General features: G+C 40.4%; 1 protein-coding gene across 1 annotated transcript; it reads right to left on the reverse strand.

Moving 5' to 3' along the window:
* Positions 1–2,659: 2,659 nt before the first annotated feature.
* PELI2 (pellino E3 ubiquitin protein ligase family member 2) lies at positions 2,660–6,693 on the reverse strand. Its single transcript, XM_053474500.1, has 4 exons — positions 6,569–6,693; positions 5,997–6,191; positions 3,931–4,119; positions 2,660–3,496 (listed from the first exon to the last, which is right to left on the reverse strand). The coding sequence occupies exons 1-4, from the start codon at positions 6,680–6,682 to the stop codon at positions 2,930–2,932; spliced, it is 1,065 nt and encodes a 354-aa protein (XP_053330475.1). The 5' UTR covers positions 6,683–6,693; the 3' UTR covers positions 2,660–2,929.
* Positions 6,694–16,423: the final 9,730 nt, after the last annotated feature.

A 16,423-nucleotide genomic window follows, 5' to 3' on the forward strand; every position in this document is an offset into this window, starting at 1 on the left:
CAGCAAAAGCTAGCCCCCACAAGCCCTTTGATGATTCCTGTAGGCATGGAAGCCTACAGCAGTCATCAGAGACTCCCCCTGCAATGGCTGGTCTATAGAGTCCCAGCAATTGAGTCCCAGAGGCAGCTTCAGGGACAGGGGGAGAGGGCTCTTCGGTCTCCACATGAGTGTGGAGACCAGCCCCAACCCTCCACTGCTGCCTGATCGCTCCATGAGAGCGACAGTGCAGCGTTAACCCCTTCAATTCCACAATTGTGTATAACACATTCGTGGCATTGCATTTAACATTAAATGTTAAATGTTAACATTTAAACATTATTAAAAAATAATAATAATAAAAAAAACAGAACTGACCTGAAAGTCCAGGGTGCTTCCAGGTCAAATGCTGTGAGTTTAGTAAGTGGGCTGATGATGATGATCAGATCACTCCTAACCAACTGTTTGTTAGTTTAAAAAAAAAAAATCCTGGCTCCTAACTTTTTTAGCTGGCGCCTAGATTCACAACAAATTTGTCAAGCCCTGTTCTAGGGCAATTTGGGTGATGTGGCCACCTGCCATAAAGTGGCCCACCGATACGAGTGCCCAGGTCACCATCCTTCTAACAACGTGTACAGGGACAGGCTGATCCAGGTCGCAGGAGGACAACTAATAGTTCATGCAGGGCTGGTCCAAATTTTTCAAGTCTAAACATTACAAAACTGTCAAGATAAGCATTTTGCAACAACTTGGGGTTGTTTAACTATAAAGACCCCCACAACAAAATCTTGCCAATATATACAAAGAACATTCCAGAACCTTGTTGCAATACAAAAGTCGCATGAACTAGTCTTACAAGCTCAGGGAGGACACTTTTAGAAGCAGCAAATAGAAAATATCTATTCCATCAGCAAGAATTACCAATAGTAATAATCTTACAAAACTAATACTTTTAATCAAAAGGTACTTCAAAAACCCCTCAAAGCCAATCAAGAACACGTTTGCTGAATGACGCAGGTGTTGTCAAGTCTTTTAACATATGCCAAAAATATTTCAATAATCTTACTTTTATGCAAGAAAATAAAGTAAAAAATGCAGTAATATTCAAGGTGGACTGCCTCGTGTATGCATCATATACCTACTGGATACAGCTTAAGTATTTACAGAAGCCACCAATAAACTTCTGCTCCCGTACTGACTTTTGTTGCAGCTATAAAACAAACCAACGTCTCTAAAGCAAACTCCTACCATATGATCACCAAGTGTTTTGACCTTCTGTGTGACAGACATTAAGAGGTTATGTCCCTTCTGGGGTTTGCATGGGTAAAGGAAACAGCAAATTACCTTAGTGGCAGCCTTTATGGACCTTTACATCTCAAGAAGGGCTGCAAGTGTGCTCACTGATTTCCAGAGAGGGTCTGATACTGCTTTTCCCATCGTATAGTTGACTATGGTCGAGAGAACTGTCCTCCAACAACAGTGTGTGGATCAAGCAATGGCAATCGCCGTTATAGAAGATACTCCAAATCTTACTATTCAGCATTGCTGTCCAACAGGCTGCCAATGGCCCCCCAGCAGCCTTCCTCTACTGTATAATAACACAATAGGACGATTTCATATTTTGAAATCTGCACGTTACCCCTGCCTACATATAGCTGGCATAATGAATATCACAGACATGTATTATGTTTTAGTATGAGAGTTTGGATGGCTTTGTATAATGCATAGTTAATATCAAAATACCGTTGAAACAGCTTCACTTGATTGAATTATCCATTATGCAGGGTAAATCTGCCAATTGTTGCCCTGTCTAATACATAAGATGGTGAGCTGAAACTGCAACTCTCCTGCAGACTTCTACTTTAGTGAAGAAACGTCACTGTGTTCTGATGGTGCTGGTTTAAAATTGGTGTTGGGTTACAGAAACTTGTGGGAAGGCAATATTATGACTTATTTTAGTCATCTACACGCATTAGTGGTTCTCTTTTTACAATTCAGTATGTGAAGAGTACCAGTTTGACAAACTTTTGGACCAAAGTGAAATACACTTTCAAGCTTGGTGCTTTTTGCACACCAGAGTAACACTGAATGTAAAAACATATTTTTAAGGAAAGGTGTCATGGCAAAAGTAAGAACAGTGTGAAGGGATTTGAAAAAATGAAAATGGGTATAAATATCAATAGTGAATCTCCCTTACAAACCATCCAACCAGGGCAGGCAAAAAACAATCCAGGCACTTCTTAACCCTCTGTGTTATAGACAAAAGAGCAATGTTTAAACCATATGCGCTCGTAGCAAATGAATAAACATTTAATCCCTTTTAATGCCAGAGAGACTGTACCATCCGTCTGCCACTGAAAGGGATGAAATAAATTAAATATTTTTCAGTCGCACGGGGGATAGAAAAGGTAACGTGTAAAAAAATAATTTAAACAAAAAACATTAAGTGAAAAATTGCATTGTTTGCAGACAGGCCTCCAAAAAGCCTTCAGGGGCCGTGGAACGATTTCCTCTGAGTTATATTATGTGAAAACTTAAATCTATGGCAGAAATTAGAACTTAAATTTTGTGTCCATTAAACCACTGACAGAAATTACATTCTATAAACGTGAAAATGTAAAGATTGCAAAATTGGAGTAAGCGTCTCAAAACGATAAAAATGATAAACCGAAAAACATTCCTCTTACAAACAAAAGGATCTGTATTAAAACGGATTAACAAACAGAACGATTTGAACAGAGAAAAATGAAGCTGCTAGTTTGCATGCCATAGCAATGACATCTGATCTGTTCCAAGACGCTGGAAAAAATCTGTAATCAATCTGCATCCTGTTAATAAAATTATAAAAAATGGTAACTTCTAATATTAGTGGTGAAAATTTCACAGTATTTTTGTTTTGGGTTTTTATTTTTTTTTTTATTACCAAAAGCATAGTTTTCTGTTATAAATAGCATCAGTCAACAGGGCCTTGGAAAATAAGTCTGACACAGTTTTCTTCACCAGTCAGCTGTGTTGCACAGAAAGGGCAAGCAGCGTGAAATGCGTGGGTACCGTGGGGCAGTGGGATCTGAGACCAATATTTGGCAGATTTCTCTGAACAGACGTGTCCGCATGGGCTGAAAGCGTGGGTAGGAGGGCCAGCGTCTACATAAAATCCTGCTTCACAACCAAGCCAAAGAGGCACGTATGGACCAATTGTTCTGCACATGGGACACTCTCGTTCATTAGCTTCTGTATCACTGCGGTGACCCCAGTTATGATAGCCATGCACGTGGCCACAGGTGAGGTATGCCCAAGGTTGTTTCTCCTCTACAACATCTTTGCGGTTTATACTGGGAAAAGCTAATGTGTTTAATCCAACAGGGCACTGGGGCCTAGCAGCATTTATCTCCTGTCGCAGAGCTTCAATGTGTTTTTGAGTTGGCGTATGTAACAAGCCATCTGCTGTTCTCCAGAGAAGGGTGGCACCACACAAGTCAACAAGAGAACCATCCTGAAGAATATTGGTTTCATTTTCCACCTGTAACAACAAAATATGATTGTTATAACTGCTAATCAAAATATTTTTCTATAAACTGTACAAAGAATGAGCAGACATCAGCACAAAAACGGCATGGGGGAGGGGGGGCCTCTGAGTTGTAATTTTACGAGGGGAATAACATTTTAAAAGAATAGGATTATTTATTTTAACATGTGATTTTGTTTACACTATCTGTGGCTTCTTGTGCAATTAAAGCAATTAACCAAACAGTTGAACAATCCACCATTTTTCTTAATTTCTGAAACTTTAAATGGGACTTCTTTTACTTTGTGTTTTTAATACAAAAAAAAAAGAAAAAAAACTACTAGAAAAACAAGGCATAGGACAAAATACTATAAGAATTCAAACAAAAAACCCCCATGTATATAAAAAGGCTAGTTTGACATAGTCTAGAACACAGTTGAATATCTTACAAGTTTGCCTCTTTGTTGAGCAGATCGGGTCTCTCTTAATGTGTACACATCACCGCAGACCGATATTTCCCGCCACACTCCAGGCTTGGACTCTTCTGTAAACCCACCCCTTGGATGCATTACCAGGACACCATTGGTTGTTAACCCATCCATGTGACCATCAAGATTCTTCCACTTGGCTGCTTTCTCCTGGAACATGAAAATAAAACATTGCTCTACTATAAACTATCATAGAAAAAAAAGTGGAAATTTAGTAATTCACATAATTTGGAACTGCTTGAGAGTTGTAATTGGCCAAGTACATCTCACTGCACAATCTGTATTTTTACAAATAAAGACCTGCAAAAGTGGAACATGAAAAAAACGTTGAAAACTGTATTCCTGTAATTTTAGCTACCTGAAAAACCATGACGTGAAACCTGAACCTACAACAAATAAAATACAGAGGGTGCAGACAAACTCTAAAACTGTTTAACACAAAAGTTAATCCCCACAAAGTGGAAAATACTACAAATCCTGCAGAATAGTACAATGAAACCGACTGTAGCTTTTAACAAACAGAGGAGCTCACTGCTGGACCAAGTTTTTGTGGCCTTGTTGAATACCGTAATCTAAATATTTAGGAAAAAAACAAAAAGCCTGAATATAAGACTACCCTATAGGAAAAAAAGTTTTACTAGTAAATATTTATTCATGTAAACAATTTTTTCATATTTAATAAAAGCTATGATTGAGAAAAATATATATTTTTTATTTCCTTTTATTTGCCAACCTGCCCCCCCCAGTTATGCACATCTGCCCCCAAGGTTGCCACTCTGCCCCCAGAAATGCCTTAATCCCCCTTTATTTGCCACTCTGCCCCATGATGTGCCTTTTAACCCTCTATATGCCACTCTGCCTCCAGAAATGTCTTATGCCCTCCTATATGCCACTCTGCCCCATGATATGCCTTTTAACCCCCTTTATGCCAGAGTGGCATATAGGGGGTTAAAAGGCATTTCTGGAGGTATAAATATAACTGCTAACAGCAATCAAACTCCTATCAAGCCAAGGCAGCCAGTACATGCTGGAACCTGGGGATGATAGGAGTTTGAGTACAGCCTCCCTATGCCATGCTACCACCCCCCCTTACACATCCATGCTATCACACACACACTCATTCACAAACATTTAAATACTCATTCATTCCATTAAACACACACACACACACACACACACACACACACACACACACACACCCCCTTACCTGAACTGCAGATCTCCCACTCGCAGACTTCTGCAGGGGCCCGGCTTTGCGAGCAACTTCTCTGGCCCCGCCCCCAGAGGAAGGAGGGGGAGGCAGAATTATGTGACACTCTGCTAGCTTCCTGCTGCTAATAGAAGAGATGCTGCTCGGGACCAAAGCACCGGTAAGCAGCCTGGCCCCAGCAGACATTTTTTGAGGTCTAATTAGAAGACGACCTCGATTATAAGACGAGGGGTATTTTTCAGAGCATTTGCTCTGAAAAAAACCTTGTCTTATAATCGCGCAAATACGGTATTTCTACTCTGGGATTCCCTATGCAATATGAAGGGCCTACCCTAGTAAGATTTCCCCGGTTGGCCCTGTATAATGTACAATTAAATTGTTAACATATATGCATTATGTGAGACCTTCTTGCAGCATACGCTCACTGGGGTTGGCTCTCTGTAGCACTGATGAAGCTGTTGAGGTGTTTGGTCCTGGTTTTTTGAACACATTATGGAGTTATCAGGCACCACTAGCGCCCTGCCAGTTGGTCAAGTTAATGTTGATCCAAAAGTAAACATATTGCAGTATCCATTAAAATATCAGAAAAAAATGTTAGAGTGCAAATGTTTTGTAGTTCTAGGCTTCAGTTGGAAAAGTCGGCTGGTGGAGAAGCAAAAGCTGAACTGGGACCAAACAGACTCTAAACATTAAAAACAAAAAGGTGCCTACATTGCCCCCCACTTGTCAGTTCTTGGTGAGCTGAGCTAGGTACTGGGCTTTAGTCTAGCTCAAGCCAATTCCTGGTCAAGCAGCTAAACCTTTATGTTATACGTACCCCAAGAAATATATTTTTTGAAGAGTCAAATCCTGCAGCAAATATTCTTGCGGTATATGGTGGATTCCGATCGCAGACGATCCTGCATGCAAACCTGGATATTGTACTTTGGGTAATCTGCGTCTCTTCATTCTGGTTGCCAGAAATCGTATCCGTCACTACAAAATCAATTGGGCTTTCTGTTGATCTTCCAACCTACAACAACAAAACACAATAATGTTTTGAGTAACATAACAAAAAGAACAATCTGCATTTGAAGGCATGTACAGCCATGTATTTTGCCTATAAAAACATAAGCTCACACATATAAAAAAATCCATAGAACTATCAAACGATTTCCTATCAAGCATGCCTTTTAGCAAGTTATTTTCCAGAAAACTACATTTAAAAGTTCAAAACCATGGCCACTAGCTGAAAACATGAAATATGGAATAAATGGAATAACTATGAATTAACCATATTAGAACCCTACTACCAGAGCTTAATTCACCAAAAAAAACAAAAAAACACAATTAAAAGAAGTTTTATTTGCTGTTGAACTTCGACACATGCATGAGATCAGACGTTTGTACCTGAAACATGTCCGTATCCTTGTCGTGAGTGTACTCCACCACAACGGTCTGGTTCCTGGATAATGTGAATGAAATGCTGTGTTGACCTCTGCTGCTGATTGCCTGGAAAAACATACAAGAAGAAGTGTGAGCATATCTGTTCTCTCTTCATTTCTAGATGCTGGGCAACGTTGTGCTTAATGGAAAACTATTTGATAAGTTACCGTCCAATCAGAATGGAACACTGATACACGAAGAGCTTAGCATGTTCCCTCAATGACAGAAATGCAGAAAAGGACACTGAAGAAACGTAGGCAAAAGGCTTTAAAACTTGATCATTACTGTTTCTGAGATTGGGAGCAGGGAGGAAAAAATGTAGCCATGTGGTATATTGTTTAAACTTCTTTCATTTCTTTATTTTTATCTCTTCAGAGAGAGACTATTTAACAGGAAGTTAAACATGTATCTAAACGTCTATGTATTTAGAATGTGATGTCATCAAAGTCCCTGTTGGTGTAATAGTCAAGTGCCCCAATACTTTTGTCCATATAGTGTATATAACACATTCACATATAAACACGCACAAGTCCAATAGTCTCAGTATTAATACAAGATAATCCACATGCCCGGGTGCTGGTCAACCAATATACAAAAGTCCAACAAATGAAACATACCCACAGGAAAAACTCAATCCTTATTTGCAAATTACACACACATATATATTATATTATAATATATATATATATATATATATATATATAAGGCTGCAACAACTAATCGATAAAATCGATAATCAAATTCGTTGCCAACGAATTTCATTATCGATTAGTTGAATCGATTATTAAATGAGGGTTTTTTCAGAGCAAACGCTCTGAAAAATACCCCTCATTTTATAATCCGTTTCAGTGACTCACAGCAGCAGCTCCTACTTACCAGTCCCTCCCTGTAATCACTGTGACAACTGGCCCCGCCCCTTCCTTCTCCCAGAAGGCCAGAACCACATGGCTGTGACACTCATCTAACTGTAAGTATAAAATTAATATTTGGGCTACTGAAAGAGGAGGTGGGGGTTAATTTAGGGGCAGTTATGGTTAATGGGGTGTTTAGGGTTAATTTAGGGGCAGTTACGGTTTATGGGGTGTTTAGGGGCAGCTATGGTTAATGGGGTGTTTAGGGGCAGCTATGGTTAATGGGGTGTTTAGGGTTAATTTAGGGGATGTTGTGGTTGGTGGGGTGTTTAGGGTTAATTGAGGGGTAGTTATGGTTAATGGGGTGTTTAGGGTAAATTTAATAATGAGGACTGAGGGTTAATTTGATTAATTTAATAAAGTTAACTTAAGGTGCAGTTAGATATAAAGGGGGGCAAACTAAGGGGAATCTAAATCCTGGGGGCCGTGAAGATTAACCCAGTACTTATTTATAAAAGTATGGTGTCAGTGTGATGCGAACGGGTCTGTGACTCCATGAGGGGACTATGAGATATCTGGGGGGGTATAAGGCATATCTGGGCGTATAAGGCATATACATTATATAAGGCATATGTGGGGAGGGCAGTGTGGCATGTCTGGGGAGGACAGAGTGGTGTATCAGGGGCATATCTGGGGCCACAGTGGCATATCTGGGGTAGAGTGGCATGTCTGGGGAGGATGGAGTGGTGTATCAGGTGGTATAAGGCATATCAGGCACAGTGGCATATGTGGGAGGCAGCGTGGAGTGGCATATGTGGGAGGCAGCGTGGCATATGTGGGGGTAGAGTGGAGTGGTATATGTGGGAGGCAGCGTGGAGTGGCATATGTGGGAGGCAGCGTGGCATATGTGGGAGGCAGCATGGCAAGCCTGGGCTCAAATGTGCATAAATTTGGGGGGCTGGTTGGGAAATAAAGACAAGAAATGCATTTTATCAAAGTTTTTTTTTTATTCTGCTGTTTGTATTTAACATCGTTTGTTTATTAAATTATTTTAAATAAATGAAAAATTTACATTCATTTTTTTTTATCCGATTAATCGAAAAAATAATCGGCCAACTAATCGATTATGAAAATAATCGTTAGTTGCAGCCATATATATATATGGAACCTGGGCATGATAGGAGTGTGATTACAGCCTCCCTATGCCATGCTATCCCTCTCCCACTTACACATCCATGCTATCACAGACAAGTTCATTCACAAACATTAATTCACTCATTCATTCCCTTAATCACATATACTCGCTCCTACACCCTCCCCCATCCCCTTACCTGAATTACAGATCTCTCATTCACAGACTTCCACAGGGGCCCTGCTGCATCCCTCTGTGCTGCTCGCACTCTGTATGAACAACTTATCTTGTCCCGGGGAAGCAGAAATGGAGCAGAGTCATGTGATGTGCATTCACGTGACTCTGCTGGGTTCTTGCTTCTCCTGGCCGGTACAAGAGAGCAGGTAAGCAGCAAGGCCCCTGCGGACAATTATTTTTGGCCGTTTTTTTGTTTCTCAGCGTTTTGCCGATAATGCCCTTTTCGGCTGATATATTTCGGCCACCGCTATATCGGTGCATCTCTACCCATAATATAAAATATTATATGAATTATTAGTGGTAACATGAATCCATTTATCAAGTTGATAAATCAATACATTAAATCAGATTAATAATTCAACCATTAAAATTGCTAAATAAATTGTAACTAACATACACACTCTAACACTATACAGTAACAGACACTCCCATGCTATCATACGCTCAAAAAAACACTTCACACGCATGTGAACACCGTACACTAACACTATATGCGGTCATATACTCACACTAATGCCATACCGTAGCACACACACACACACCATGTGCTCATACACGCTAACACCACACAAATACACACATTATCCAACAACGTACACTTACAAACACAAACTGACTCCAACACTACAGTACACACTAATACACTATTCTCATCCTCCCTCTTTGCTTGTGGAGCCAGAGACCACAAGGCATCTGGATTCCTGTGTGACAGCACAGCATTTTATAAGATGGTCAATATTACAAGTCAATTAAACTAAGAAGAGCAGCAAAACAAACAGATACAGACAAACTAAAGGACACTTAGTAAATATTTGACAAAATACCTTTGTATAATAGTTTCCTTTATAATTTATGTACCATCTGCTCCAACCCAAATGGGAATAAATTAATGCACAAACAGGAGTGTTGAGACCAATTGTGCAGACAGTCTGTCGGTCCTCAAATTTTATCTATTTTAACACGTTACACATTAAGAAATGTAAGTTATATAATAGAATTTATTCTAATTTATCTGGGATGTAAATTTTAGACTGAAACAAAAATAACGCATCAACGATTATAAATTCAATAAATACTGTTAGTTATAGTAAATATTTATTCTAGACACAGGTCCCAACTGGTAGAGGTGCGGCACTAATGTCAATGGGACCGCTTTCCTGCCACCGAAACGCTGTCTAAAGTAGCAAATCAGCGGCAACAATCCTCAGGCTACTCCATCATAATTATTTGTACTTGAGGTCTCAGGGATGTTAAACTGTCCCTTTTAAAGCAGCTCTATGTTCTAATCTTGAGACCTTGCGTAATGTCTTTAAAATGTTTTGCCAAAGTAGCGGTATTTACGCAGGAAGAGGAAGGTGTGCATCCCAGCAGAGATAAATACCAAAAACACATTAGTTATCTCTGCATTAGGAGCCAACACGTATACACTTCTCTCCGTTTCTAGTCCAAGTCTGTAATAATAATCACAAATGTTCAGTTTAATATTATATTGTATTCAATGAATAGGCAAATGATAACTGCTTCCAGCTGAAGGGCTTCGGCATTACTACTGATCAAGGCAGAAAGCTTACACACTTTCTTACACAGCAACGGCCACTGCTAATCTTCTTTGATAATAATACCTGTAGGAGAACATACCCTTCAGGAAGCATTATGCAAAGCCTCCAAAGCGTTTAAGTATTCTAAGAAAGGACAAGAACAGGGCGTGTCTTCTCCGGAGAACAGAGGTTATTTTGTAAGGAACTTCACAAGTTGTGGAAAGAACACGGGCAGCTGTGTGAATTCCGACTCATATTACAGACTTTGGCTTAAAGAACCATAAGAAAAACAATACATGATTGTCTAGGAGAAGTAAACAGGCCTCGTCACCAAAAGCCAAAAGAAAATCCGGTCCAAATCAGAACATATATCTGTTTCCAATAAAAAAAAAAAAGAAGAATAGGCACACCCCACAAAACAAGAAGCTGTCACCATGAATCCCCCCAATCCCCACTGCAAACGAATACAAGAAGCCGTACATTATCACCCAGCCTGACACTCTGACTAATGAAGGCCTATGGAGAGGAGGAGATACTTGGATGAGCCGGACCTCGTTAGCATTGCCATAACCAGTGAGCGCAGTGTGGCGTTTGAGTAGGAAAAGCTACTCCAGGTCTGCAGATAAAGGAAGTTTATTGAAACAGATTTTCTTTAATGTTAGACTGCGTTACTTTATGCAGCGCTGTATTTATTGCTTAAAGATAATGCTCTGAAAAATACCCCTCGTCTTATAAATCGGGGTCGTCTTATAATCAGACCTCAAATAGGTCTGACTATGAGACGACTAAGATCCAGATCCCCCGCAGCTGCAGGGGACCTAGATCCTCCTGTGCGGGGAACTCTGATCTCTGACAGCCGGGGAAGGTCTGCGCGATGGACGCAGACAACCCCCGCTGCTAGCCACGCCTCCTTCCGGCTGCAACGTAAGCGTGTGGGATGTACACGCTGCCCCGGCTACATGACAGGAAAGTCAGAAGCACCGGTAAGCTTGGGGGGGGGGCAGGGGAGTGTTAAATGGGGGGCATAAGGCATTTCTGGAGGCAGAGTGCTCTGTTGTGAAATGCCTTTTAACCCCCTTAATGCCACTCAGCCTCCAGAAATGCCCTTTTAACCCTCTATATGCCACTCTTCCTCCTGAATGCCTTAAACCTCCCTATATGCCACTCTTCCCCATAATATGCCTTTTAACCCTCTAAATGCCAGAGTGGCATATAGGGGTAAAAGGCATTTCTGGAGGCAGAGTGGTACGTAGGGGGTCAAAAGGCATATCATGGGGCACAGTGGCATACAGGGTTAAAAGGCATATCATGGGGCACAGTGGCATATAGGCATTTCTGGGGCAGATGTGCATAACTGGGGGGCAGGTTGGAAAATAGAAGGAAATAAAATCAAAATATTTTTCTCAATCATAGCTTTTATTAAAAAAAATAGTTTAGATGAATTAACATTTACTGGTAAAACTTTTTTCCTATAGGGTCGTCTTATATTCAGGCTTTTTCTTTTTTTCCTAAATTAATATTCAGATTTGGGGAGTCGTCTTATAATCGAGCAAATATGGTACTTTAATGCAGCAATGCAGTGTAATGCTTCGTTCTTATAGCTCTCACCATAACGGCAGAGAGCCCTGCTGGGTGATAAAGATGGAGACAACTTAGTGTCCCCTTTAACTTTACGTCTTTCCCACTTGCAAATACATGTTGTGTTTCATCAGCACTCCACTCCATGCATCTGCCGCCCTTACCCTCAGCTCCTTCCCGCGCAGGCAAAGCGTCGGACCAAACACCCCTCCTGCTAGTGGGTACTCTATACCGACGCAAGGGTTCCAGCGGGTCCACCGAGACCCCCAGTACACGCATGCACAGAAGGCACTCGATTTGAGCGGGAGACTCTTCCTACCAGTTACTAGCTGCCTTAAGTAGCCAATCGGTTGCACGAACAGGTCCTTGGAGGGGGTGTTACATGCCGCTAATGATTTAGTGAATGCATATTAAAGTTGTGAAGTTACAAAGTAATCATCAGTCGCAGTTGTTGCAGGAAAATCACACTGGGTGCTGTGATAAACTGCTGCACTTCTGCAACCATGTACCAGGAAAATGATTTCACAAAGAAAAAGGAGGGGGGTTTATTTTAGGAGAAGAAACATTAGAAGAAGAGGTCATAATCTCCAACTAATGGGCCAGGGGCTTAGATGTGATGCTAGGATGTTTTACTTTAGCTAGAGGGTGGTAAATAAAAAGGAGCAGCATCCCATCAGAGGTGCTAGAGGACGATTCAGCGATGTCATTTAAACATGCATGGGATGGCCATAAATATACCCCGATTCTAAGAAGGACTGGTTAAGGTTTCAGTCTATCCATCAGGAAGAACAGACAGACTAGACGGGTTAAAGCATGACACAAGGCGGCCGCGGCTGATGTAAAGCACTCAACTCTGCAAATACACTCAAAAATGTCACTGGCGCAGATCTATAAATATTTGATGAGGAAAATATAGATTTTGTTTTACTGGCAGGTTAACACTACAGTTCCCGATCAAATAAATTATGCACAAGCTTTTTGTGACCTCTGAAGTACATTTTAATTAAAAAGTAGGTCACGCTTAACGCCACTGTCGAGGTGGTGATTATGTCCACGCTTCGAACAAATACGTTTGGTAAAAGGTAGGACGTGCCACTGTTTAGAACATTTTTAGATTCCTTTTATAGCCACACAGTTTACTAGAACAAAATGTTCTTCTGGTATAAAAAAGAAAGACAAATATTTGTTTACATTTCTGCAATTCCTCCCAAACCCCTTTCCCAGTTTCCTTGCACTGTACTTTATGTATTCTTTGCAACAACAAAAAAACATATAAAATTAAATAAATAAAAATAATAATCTTCTCGGGGCACCACAGCTTAAACAAACAAATGCGTAATCTGCCAAGCTGTGACGCGGCCAGTGAAAAACGTAACATTTATTATTATTTTAATTATTCTTACCATTTAAATATAAACTAAATGTAAGCTTCCTCAGCGAGGTAATGTGTTTAACCATAATAAACTGCTGGTAAATGTGCCTGCAAAACGGCATGGTAAACAACATATATAGATTTACAGCATCTATTAACCCCTTAATGCCTTTTGCTTTTACCAATTGGAGGACAGGATATATCCAGCCTACCATTGCCCCCCCCCCCCCCACATACTTGGGTGATATTTAATATAAAAAGTGGTAAAAATAAATAATAACAATTTTAAAAAAAACATTCTTGCATTGGATTCTACAGAATAGCAGTAGCCACGGCTAAAAAAAAGAAAAAAACAAATTTACATTACACAATGTCCACTGACTACAGAAATACAAGCTTATGCATCAAATTCTCCCTATAGAAGTAGTTATTTAATAGAACAGATCAAAAGGCTCACAGCATTGTGGAAAGCAACTTATTTTAGTAGGAGTGGAACGTCTTCATTCCGTTTGGAAATACAGAGGATGAAATGAAATAAACAAACTGCACGTTTCTGGACGGGAACGTAAGCACCTTGCAGTCTGCATGAAAGTCTCTTTGGGCCGCGGAGAAATAACATTACTCCTTTATAAGTCTTAGCGGTAGGATACTTGACATTCTACTTTAATAGGCAATACCGCCTCAAAGCAAACATATCCCAACAGGCAAATATTTACACACGCCACGCTGCTTAGACTTTCTGTGCTACGACCCGCAATATTTGATTTTTTAAAAACAAATATTTGGGCGACCGTAGAAGAAAAAAACAAATATATTTAAAGGTATATGCAGCATCTCCAAACAGCCCAAACGTCTGGCATCTTTATTTCTGAAAACAGGACTACGGGGACTGTTCAAAAACCATGCTATGGCTCTCAGAATAACCGATTTTTAATTGAAACTTCCTGCAGCTTTTTTTGGCAGTCAGCTTCATTTTCAGGATATTTAGAAGCTTATGTTTGTAGAAGCACAGATTGGCAGAAGTTTGTTAGCAGGGTCCGTGTTATGCAACTCATTCCTTGTCCCAAAGTTATTTCCCTTTCAGCAACTTTGCAATAACAGCTAGCAAGGAAGAAAGATATATTTGATGTATTGCATATTATGAAATATTCCGTAATGGTTAATATTATATTACGTAATAGGGAGAACCTAGAGACAGTTTGGGTAACTTTAGAACTTGCTAACAAAGTGGTTGATGTATAAACCCTGGACACGAGGAGGAGCTCGACCATCTGCTACTTGAAGAAATGACTAAGATGTCGATGAGAGGAGAGGTGAGGTTATCATTATGGGGGAGTTGAATCTCATAAAAAAAAGAAACAGAAAAAGTAGAGTTGTAAATTCCTTACAGAGTCTTAGGCGATAGGTAGAGGAGCCAACAATGAAAGAGGCTGCGCTGGACTTGGTATCTACAAACAGAGACCTGGTTTTGGATGTCCCTGTAGGAGACGTTTGGGCTCCAGTGACCATCAATCAGTGTGGAGAGTGCATCGCACTACACTAAAACTAAAGGTTTTCAACTTTAGAAAGGGAGATTTTTCTAAAATGGAATGATTTTAGGTGAGTCTTTGAGGGTCTGATCTGTAGATGGAGAAATAACTATTTATGAGATGTTCTGCTAAAAGGGAACAAAACCCTGCATTACACTTGTTAGTAAAACTAAAAGAATGCAGATATATGCCAAATATACTGACGGAGAAGTAGGGAGCTTTTAAGAAACAGACTCAAAATGAGGAAGATGGTAGCAAAACAGGCATGGAGGAAAAAGGTGCAGGTTAACAAATGGTGATAGAAGTGAAAGAAGAAAACAAAGCAGGGATAACTGAAAGTAAAACAAATACAGAGTTATATAAATGGATACAGATCTAGCTGACTACTTAAATAAATACTTCTGTTTTTTTACAGAGGAAGTTCTTCTTAGCAAAGAGAAATAGGGTGACATGTAAACTGTGTGTGTTTACACAGAGGAAGAACTTCTACACAGAGGAAGATAAAAATAAAACTCTCCAAAATAAAAACAGACAAACTCACGGGGCCTGATGGGTTAAGCGCAAAAGAGTTTCGACGTGTCCAGGGAAACCCGCTAGCAGCTTATTTAAGCAGTCTCTAATGCCAAGAGTAGTTCCAGAAGACTGGAAGTTGGCAGCTGTAGTAGCACCGCACAAAAAAGGTAGCAGGGAAGACACAATATATATTAGAAAAAGACAATTAGGCAAACATCAGTTCAGCTCTTTAGGAGCAGGCAAGATGACCAGAACTGCAAAAACACTTAGAATAAACAGGCAAAAAAATCTCGGGTCAAGCAGCTAGACTGAAGACATTATTCAGGGGCTCAAACCCAGAGGAAAGCGGAACCAAGTCAGGGCAGGGGTGTTCTTTCTTTTTAAGGGCTCATTTTCTACTTCTGTGCCACTGTCTATTAACGTGCAGGTTTTTCTTTTTGGTTTTGAGTAGGGGAGGGGGAATGAAAGGACCACCCAGTAAGTATTTGCAGAAGAGCCCCTGCCTGCACAGACTTGCAGGGTATGTATGTAACATCCAGTGCAGTGATCAAGACAAACAGGTATTTCTCAAGATTTAGTTTTCTCTAAAAACAAACAATCCTACCGATCCCATGAGTTGAGTCGCATATTCTACAACCACCAGCTATACGAGACCTCAGCAAGATTTACCTTAGTTTTACCAGGCAAGAAGAGGACTTTTAAACAAATATTCAACATTACGGACTGTCCTATTTAGTTGTTAAAGTGGCAGTACTGCTGTATTTAATTAGGCTTCCGTTAGGGAATTCAGCTTTAGTGAAACAGCTGGCTTAATTTACTGGTCTCTAGAAGGCGGCAGCACCAGGTGTGATGCACTCGTGCGGCCGGAGTTGGGGACGTCCAAATACTTTCTCCTCTAGAGGCAGAGATCAGGATGAAACCATCGGAATCCCAGATTCCAGCTCGGGACGATGGCGCACTATCTTACTGCTCAAGGCGGACTGAGGATCTTAATAATCTCATATAAAAGAGTCAGATACTAATCAACCCCCAAAAAATCCCATACCAAATAGCAAGAGAGGACATCCAA

This window comes from Spea bombifrons, chromosome 9 (genome assembly GCF_027358695.1).
Source record: "Spea bombifrons isolate aSpeBom1 chromosome 9, aSpeBom1.2.pri, whole genome shotgun sequence".
Taxonomy (NCBI): domain Eukaryota; kingdom Metazoa; phylum Chordata; class Amphibia; order Anura; family Pelobatidae; genus Spea; species Spea bombifrons.